This window comes from Brachyhypopomus gauderio, chromosome 7, assembly GCF_052324685.1.
Source record: "Brachyhypopomus gauderio isolate BG-103 chromosome 7, BGAUD_0.2, whole genome shotgun sequence".
NCBI classification, from domain to species: Eukaryota; Metazoa; Chordata; class Actinopteri; order Gymnotiformes; family Hypopomidae; genus Brachyhypopomus; species Brachyhypopomus gauderio.
The window spans coordinates 30,626,856-30,635,573 of NC_135217.1; the positions used below are offsets into that span (position 1 = coordinate 30,626,856).

General features: G+C 48.6%; 2 protein-coding genes across 3 annotated transcripts in view; one reads left to right on the plus strand and one right to left on the minus strand.

Moving 5' to 3' along the window:
- The window catches only part of LOC143519561 (uncharacterized), a 90,886-nt gene extending 90,590 nt beyond the window's left edge, over positions 1 to 296 (minus strand). Inside the window, exon 1 of one of the 2 annotated variants that reach the window (XM_077013144.1) lies at positions 79 to 296. In XM_077013144.1, the coding sequence (XP_076869259.1) occupies positions 79 to 139 (61 nt within the window). In that variant the 5' untranslated portion in view covers positions 140 to 296. The remainder of the gene's footprint in view (positions 1 to 78) is intronic. The other variant, XM_077013143.1, reaches the window with a different exon arrangement.
- Positions 297 to 470: 174 nt separating this feature from the next.
- tbrg4 (transforming growth factor beta regulator 4) lies at positions 471 to 7,864 on the plus strand. Its single transcript, XM_077013142.1, has 12 exons — positions 471 to 615; positions 1,108 to 1,584; positions 2,079 to 2,257; positions 2,488 to 2,632; positions 3,089 to 3,263; positions 3,522 to 3,679; positions 3,816 to 3,926; positions 4,046 to 4,190; positions 5,208 to 5,453; positions 5,601 to 5,712; positions 5,852 to 5,966; positions 7,487 to 7,864. The coding sequence occupies exons 2-12, from the start codon at positions 1,177 to 1,179 to the stop codon at positions 7,586 to 7,588; spliced, it is 1,896 nt and encodes a 631-aa protein (XP_076869257.1). The 5' UTR covers positions 471 to 615; positions 1,108 to 1,176; the 3' UTR covers positions 7,589 to 7,864.
- The last annotated feature ends 854 nt before the right edge of the window (positions 7,865 to 8,718 follow it).

The following is an 8,718-nucleotide window of genomic DNA, read 5'->3' on the forward strand; positions in this document are numbered from 1 at the left end:
ACTGTACTAGGTTCACTTCTGCGCTTTTCAGTTCTCACAGCTCTTGTACGTACAGTGATGGTCCCTAACATAACTCACCTCCACGTTTTTCGCTTCTCTTAGGTTTGCTTTTCTTTTTGCTCTTTGCTTGTCCCCCCATTGTTGCTGTAGGATGTTACTAACCAGATGTCCTGTGATATACTAAAAGGGAATCTCGTCAGTAAAGCAATTATTTTATTTTACCCCAAGAACGTAGTAAGTTCAGAACTTCACGCGTTCGTAGGCACGAGCCGCAACGTGAACGTCCGCGACTGTAGCCACCGGAAGCGACTCAGACGAAATTTCAAATTAAAAGTCTTGCGCATAGATTTATTTTATGTATCTATGAACTGTGCGCTCTCTGAGGACGATTTTTGTAAGAAGAAGCGTGCTATGTTTCTGTCTACGCGAAACGTAAAAGGGACGCTTTCGTGAAGTGCAACTTTTAACAGCGCACGATTTGCGAGACGTCGCCCACAAGTGACGCAGCACGAGTGCGTAGCGCTTCGCTCTGTGACGCAAATATCTCGCGCCTCTTGGTGGCGGATCCATGTGAATGTCGCCGCTCACTTGAACAGGGAAATCGAAATAAACAAGGTAAGATAGAAATCGAGGCGATTTGAGTTAAAACTTAACATATAAACTCGGTGAATTTCGTGAGTTGCCCGCAGCTCTTGTAGTTGACGTTATCTAATGAGGCCTTCCTTACCGGCAAGGTCAGCAGTCCCCACTGACAGGTACTCAGCAGATCATTTATGGTGATCTAGGACATTTTAGCTCCTAAATTGATTTGAATGTTGCATATAGTTCTATAATTGTTGTAAAACGCCTTTCTGTTATAGTGGTCATGAGCAGCATTGCTACACATTTAACCCTAGCTTATAAAAGTGTTGTATTGACACAAGCAAGCATAATATGACTCTGTGATGTGGACAGTGTATGGGTCAAAGCTTCCACATGCTCGTGAAACAAGTGTGTCTGCTACTTTACATTATTTTTGCTTTTACTTCATTGTATTCTCACTCCCTCTCTGTCTCCCCCCTCCCTCTTCCTCCCTCCCTCCCTCCCTCTTCCTCCTCCTATTCTCAGTTTGATTGACATGTGGATGCCAGCATCTGAACTGTAACTGGTCAGTTGTCAAGACAAACACTTCCCTAAATGACTGCCAGGTTCTTGGGCCGATGGGCTCACCTTCTGATCCGATGCCCTCAAGCCAGTGCCGCCGCTCCCCGCCTGCAGGCTCTGGCCGCCCAGCCGGCCGGGCTACCGTGGCCCCGGGCCTGGGCCTGGCCCACTGCGAGGGCCCTGTGCCTGAACCATGGGCAGCCAGAAGAAGAGGAGCCACACATTACGTTTAAACGCACAGAACTGGACAAGCTTGTTGAGAAGGCGGGCACTCCACAGGAAGTGCTGCAGGTGTGGGCAGAGAAGGGCAGTTCAGCCAATCAGGCGGGTATTTGTTTGCTCCACCTCAGCCGATTGGTAGCAGGGAAGGACGGGACCAGTTCTGCAGAGGTTCTGCGGGATCCACGGTGTGTGGACCTTCTGGAGACGGTGAATGCCCAGGTAACAGTGTCCTGACATACACAAACTGCACATTATGATTTTTTAAAACTTGCTTTGTTTACATGAGCTTTACAATGTACACTTATTTATTCTGAAAATTGCAAACTATTTGCATACCATGATGCTTGTAAGTTTGTGAACACATTTCAATTTTCAATTTTTTCCCAAAAATATGACCTAGGGTGAAACATCAGATTTTCACAAAAATCCTAAATGTGTATGATGAAGACTCAATTAAACAAATGTCTTCGGGCAAAATAATCTGATTTTATATAGTTGTGATTGGCAGAAGTAGGTAATCCTTTGCTTTCGTCTGGTGTGAGCCCCGTTGTACAGCAGTAACCGCAGCGAAACATTTCCGAATCTCCCAAACACATGAGCAGACTCGACAGATTCAGGATATGTTTGCACCGTGTTTCTACAGTGTATTATTGTAAAGATGTTAATGAAGTGAGAAGCAGCAGGTGATCAGGGTCTCTCTCTGCACCCCGCAGGTGTCGGTGGTGTGGAACGGCACGCTGGTGTCCCTCCTGCGCTCTGTCTCCAGCCTGGGCCTGGACCCCAGCTCCCCAGTGCTGCGCTCCCTCCAGACGGAGGCGCTGTGGAGACTTCGCCGTCTCACCTACCGCCAGCTGGCCTACCTGGCAGACTGGGCCTCGTTACACACTCAGGGGTGAGTACTTGGAGACGGGCTCTGTCTACATGTCGGCCATTTTACAAACGTTAGTGTGATTTAGACTATTAGAGGGAAAACCACTGAGAAATGGCCGTTGAGTGGTTTGTATTTTTCAAATGGTTGGTTGAAGCTTGTTGTTTCATCGTTGTGACGCCGAGGTCGCGCTCGAACGTGCTAGCGGCAGTAAAGATGTGGTGGTGACGTGAGTCCTGGGGGGGGGTTGGCAGGCGGGGGGACGAGGCGTTCACCGCAGCCCTGCTGAAACAGCTGGAGCTGCGCTGGACCGAGCTGGACCACCCGCGCACCGTGGCCACCCTGATGGGCCGTGTGGGGGCTCTCTCGCCCTCACTCATGGAGAGGTTGGAGGACAAGGTAATCACACACACACACACACACACACACACACACACACACACACACACACACACCTAGACCTGAGGTGAAGCACAGTTTCATGCCATCAATACAGCGGGTCAGTTTCGGACCAAACTCCAGTAACCGAAACAGGTTGAAGAAGGAAGCACAAGGTGCTATAACCAAAATATCTCTTGGTTTTTAGCTTAACAAGAAGTTAAAAGCTTAGAAGCTGTTATGAAACCAGCTGTGCTCAAACCCTCCAGTTTCATATTTATGAGTATGGGTTTATCTGTATATAATAGTTGTCTACTGTGAACAGGGGTTATAATCAAGAAAGTAGAATGTAATGTAGAAAGAGAAGTTGCATCTACAGTACAGACCTCCCTATCTCCCAAACATCAGAACGTAAGATCTCCCTCTGCAGCGCGCTGTGCTGTATAAGGCTGGATGTCTGGTCTACCCGTCTTCCAGGTCCTGGAGTTGGCCGAGAAGTTCAGCGCAGAGGACATCCGCAGGGTGATGCTAGCGCTGGCGTCTCAGGGGAGGCGGGCGGTGCCCGTCTTGCGGGCACTATCCTACCACCTACACCAGAAACCTTCGTCCGAGCTCCAGACAGCTCTGCTGCTTGACATCGCATATGCTTATGGTAGGTTACAGTAAGTTACGGTAAGTTAAAGGGTCTAGTGCAGGGCCACACCCCTAATGTGTGTAAAAAAAAATAATAAAAATTTAATGGGATTGAAATGGGTTTTCAAAGGTGGATCTCCAGTAATGGTGTGATTTGGCAATCTGGGTACATGTAAAATCAGTCCTACGTGTAACAAATGACATCAAATGTTATTTCAGCATCTTGTGCTTCATGGTGCTCAGTGATGTAAGGTGAAACTGCTACTCTTCTTCTCAGGTAAGCTGAGGTTCCACCAGACGCAGGTGTTCCAGCGCACGGCTTCCGAGCTGCTGCCCCGACTATCACAGCTGAGCCCTGCTGACGTCTCACGCTGTTCCAAGTCCCTGGGCTTCCTGAAATGGCTCCACCTGCCCCTGTTCGAGGGCTTCGCTCAGGTGTGAGCCTTCACACACACACACACACACACACACACACACACAAACATCATGGTACATTCTCTGTCTTTCTCCGGCTTTTCCGTTTTCTGAGATGCTGTGTTGATGGTTTCACGTCTCCCTCTGTCACCTGTAGCACTTCCTTAGAAGCAGTGACCAGTACAGCACACTCCAGCTGAGCAACCTCCTCATGTCATTCGCCAGGCTCAACTTCCACCCCGCCAATAGGGAGGAGTTCTTCAAAAGGGTAACCAATCAGAAGAGGGCAGAAGGAAGCTTGTTTTGAACGGGGTACCTTAACCCAGCCAGGCGAGGCCCTCCGACAGGACTGATTTAAGATGAAGTTTTTCTGGGGTGCGGGTGTAGGTCCACAGAGTGTTGGAGGGCTCCTGGCAGGGGCTGGAGCCCTTTCTGCTCACGGACGTGGTCTGGTCGCTCTGCGTGCTACAGCAGGCGGAGCCTCATTACATCACTGCTGTCACAGACACCCACTTCCTGTCCAAGATTACAGGTAGGCAGTGCTCGGCACTAAAGCTAATACATTATTTTCAATTCATTATTATAATTCGTGATCTTATATTGTTATACAGTATATTCTCGCCATGATGCTAAATTCAGAAGTCATTAAACCCTTATAATTATTATAGTACTATATAATAACTACTATTATTGTAGTATAATACATCCATCCATCCATCCATTATCCGAACCGCTTAATCCCGCTAGTCGGGGTCACGGGGGGGCTGGAGCCAATCCCAGCATCTCCGGGCGAAGGCAGGGTACACCATGGGCAGGTCGCCAGTCCACCGCATGGCCAACACACACACACTCACACCTACGGGCAATTTAGAGTGATCAATCAACCTAACACGCATGTCTTTGGACTGTGGGAGGAAACCGGAGTACCCGGAGGAAACCCACGCAGGCACAGGAAGAACATGCAAACTCCACACAGAGCAGCCCAGACCGAGAATCGAACCCAGACCGCCTTGCTGTGAGGCGACAGTGCTAACCACCAAACCACCATGCCGCCCCTGTATAATACAATTAAACTATTAAATTAACAATTTGTTGGCAAAGAGATGGAAATGAACTTTTGGGTTTTTTTTTTTTTTTTTTGCATGCAATTTTGTGCATGGCCACATGATGTCAGCACAGAGCTGCTGTAGATTATTATTACACCTTGGACGAAAAGCCATGAGCACCCCTTCTGGTGATCCATCTTCAGGCTCCAGCTTACCCTGGACTTCTGAGACAGTAATGAGATGGATCGGATGGGTTGGAATTGTATTCTAGAGGATACAATTGTAATTTCTTCCCTCTCAGACTGAGTTTCAGGCGTGTGTAATAACCACACAGTTACCTACCAGCAGTTACAAAATCCCAGTCTGGATTTGGATTGGAGGGTCAATGTTGAGTAGGTCCATTGCGTGGATGTGTTTTGGTTCTCCGAGACCCAAACCTGACCTCTGACCCCACTGGAGACCCACTAAGCTGCAGTTACTTTCACCCCGTCTCTCTCTTCCAGGTGGGGGCAAAGGTCGCACAGAGAGCTACAGCCTAAAGCTGCTTCAGATCGCAGCCTCTGGGCAGCTGGAGCCGCTCGGGGCCCCCGGGGTTCTTCCCCCAGCCCCAACCGTGCCCACAGTCCCAGCCAAAGCACCCACCGTATCCACCCTGCAGGAGGGCCTGCACACGGCCGTCCGGACCCTGACGGAGAACCGCACCAGCTTCTTCCGCACCCATATCAGCACCGTGTACGGCTGGCCTGTAGGTCCGTACCATCCACCCCTGCAACACCGCCTTTCCCAGGCTACGTCAGTGAACACAGTACTGGGTAGCCAGAGCTACAGTGACTACAGTGGGAGATTTAACGGAGTTATTGTATTGATGGTGATTGGTGTGTACATTGACCAATCAGATGCGGAGCTGGTGTTGGATTCGGAAAATAAGCCTGTCGACTTGGAGAACCTGGTGGCCCCACACTTACCTGGAGGAGGTGGGACTGAGCTCTTACCCCAGGGAGCACACAGGTGAGGCCCAACCAATCTGTATCGTTTTTAGGATTTATTTCCCAGAATTCTACTGCCTTATTAGAGTTTGCAGTTAATGTGAAGGGGCCATTAAAGACAATTTTTTCGTGTGTGTGTGTGTGTGTGTGTGTGTGTGTAGGATGGCGTTCCTGGTCTGGGAGTTCCCCCATTTCTGTTCCAGGAGTAAAGATCTGCTGGGCCGCTTTGCTATGCAGAAGCGCCACCTTCAGCTGGCTGGGTTTCTGGTGGTGGAGGTAGGAGCACACACACACACACACACACACACACTCACACTCACACTCACACACACACACACACACACACACTCACATGTATACATACACATACATACATGCAGATGGGGAAATACACTGCAAAAGAAGATTGCGTTTGAAAGCGTGGTCACATAAGAGACATGATCACTTCACTTTGCATTTTGTTGAATGAAAAAACGATTACATCTATTTTTGAAATATTTCTTACATTGCAGCATTTTTTTCCACACCTGTCCAAAACATTTGCAGAGTACTGTATATACATACCATATGGACAAAAGTGTTGGGACACAGTTCTTGATCACTGAATTCAGTTCTTCGTTGAGTCCCACTGACACTGGTGTATAAAGTCTAGTTCCTATCCATGCAGTTTGCCTTTATATTTGTATAATGGCAAGAATGGGATGGCCACTGAATTCAAGCATGGTGTGGTAATTCCAGCATTGCAACCAATGGGCAACGATCAGATGTGAGTGATATTATTGAAAAGTTGAAGTGTTCAGGGAGCACAGCACCTCACAGCAGGGTCCTGCAACAGCAGAGGTCCAAACCTCCTCTGGCTCGAACATTAGCACAACACTGCACCAGAAGCTTCATCGTGTGTGTGTGTGTGTGTGTGTGTGTGTGTGTGTGTGTGAGAGAGAGATTTTGGGCCATTATTAGCTCATTCTGAGGTTAGGGGCTATCTCTAGAGAACTGTCACTGCTCACACCATGAAGTGAGGTCTAGATTCCTCGGTCTACCTCGCAGTACCTCACCGACTGTATTGAAAAGCACAAATGGTGCTTGCGTAAACATTTCCTCTCCACACGACCACGGGCCTGGCTGTGAACCAGGGCTTACTGCCACTGGGTGAAGTACCTCGTTAAACTGGGTGTGGATCACACACACACTTCACAACACACACCGAGCACGGAAACGTGGTGGAAAACGATTGTTTGCGTGGAGTATTTATTAGGATTTAGAGACACTAATACCGCTAATCAGATAATGTACCTTCTGTAGCGTGAGAATGGAGTGGTGGTAAACATTTGACTTTCACATGCTAAATGAATCTAGCTCTAGTCTGTCTTCGGCAGGTGCTGTGTTTCTGCACATAGATCACACACCGGCAGCATCAGTCATATCAATCGCGTGTAACTGATTTCAGTGCGTCTGTGAACATCGTGTTGCTAGCTAGTGTGGCTAACGCCAGTTAGCGGCGGCCCTGCTGCTGTGGATGGTGGAGCAGGCTGCCTCACGCTGGGGTTTAAAAATAGCAGCAGTGTTGCAGCGCTGTGGAGCAGGACACACTCTCTGCCTGCCGAATGTAGGCCAGTCCTGTTAGCCCACGGCCTCCTGGGAAAAAGACACATCCAGTTGGGTTTTTTTTTTTTTTACGCGTCAAAAAACTTTCTCGGACGAGCCGTCTCATCTGTGGTCAGGACCTAGATGCATTCCGTCGTCTGGGATCCGCGTTTGCTCCGTCCTCTAATTCTGACCCTTGTGTCCCTCTGCAGGTGCCGTACTTCGAGTGGCTGGAGCTAAAGTCTGATTGGCAGAGAGTGGCCTACTTGAAGGACAAGATGGGGAAAGCGGTAGCCGAAGACCTGTCCAAGTGAAGCGTGACACCGGGACGGGTCGGCTAACCGGAGCACCGCATCGGCGACCGTCGCCTGGAAACGAGACTGACCAGAGATGAGCAGAACGTGGTGGCGGAAAGTCGTACGAGGGGGAAGATGGAAGCTTCAAATTCACCCCTGCTTCACCCAGAGGACCGAAAGGCACAGCGGCTACAACCAAGAACTGTCATCGCCAAGAACAGTAGTTCGGCCAGTGGGGGGGGGCACTGCTGTTGTTTCCATATTGTTAACATCATAATAAAATGTCTGAAAGTTTTACTCGTCTTTCTTACAAGACGTGCTAGTGTACCATTATGAGGACAGTGGACAGCAGAGCTGCAGTCTGTACCTCTGGAACATTCTCTACTACTGATCTTGGAGGATTTCAGCTCTGAAACCTTCTCGTATGCCACCTGCTATATAGACTACAAGGTCACCCGACCACTTGGTTTCGGAGGCCCAAGTCTTCCAAAAAAAACGAACCAGATGCTTCCTTAGAAAACTCTCTTGCCTCTAATAATAAACACACACTTACCAGTCTCGGTGCTGTTGCCTAGACGACACTATGGGGATTTCCTTGTTGCCAAGGAGACTGTTGTCGAGGCTGAAGAGATGCAGCTTAAAGATTAGGGAGGGCGTTCAGATGAGGAGTTTGGGACGTTTTAAAACAGTTGCAGACGTCCACCTTTGTAGCGTATAACATTGCACATAGACAAAAATAAAATGGGTTATTACTATTAATGCAGTTATTACTGCAGTCGGTTTGCATTCAGGAACTTGTGACTTGCTTGCTGATTAAATGACAAATTACTATAATATAGAATTAGCCTACAGCTTAGCACATAACATTATAGTATTGTAGAATTGTCATAATATTCTAGGTATTGAGTTGGCAATCAATACACGTTCACGGGAACATTGATTACAGAAATCATATTTGATTAGCGGTGGTGAATGTTTGAGTTGTGCGACAACTTCAGGAAGCATCTGCTTCTGTTTGGGCCTTCAGCGTCTCACGTGCCTCCTGTGCCTCGGGGTGCCTCACTCGTGCAGGCCTGATGCTTCACGTTCATGGAGATAAGAGGTGCTATAAGGGAGCTGACACTAGCCATCTGAGCCTCACGTCACCT

Excerpts from the sequence above, each read along its gene's own strand:
- tbrg4 (XM_077013142.1), top strand. The coding sequence starts at position 1,177 with ATGACTGCCAGGTTCTTGGGCCGATGGGCTCACCTTCTGATCCGATGC. Across the intron at positions 2,633-3,088 it reads TGGAGAGGTTGGAGGACAAG|GTCCTGGAGTTGGCCGAGAA; the intron begins GTAATCACACAC and ends CCCGTCTTCCAG. Across the intron at positions 5,713-5,851 it reads TTACCCCAGGGAGCACACAG|GATGGCGTTCCTGGTCTGGG; the intron begins GTGAGGCCCAAC and ends GTGTGTGTGTAG.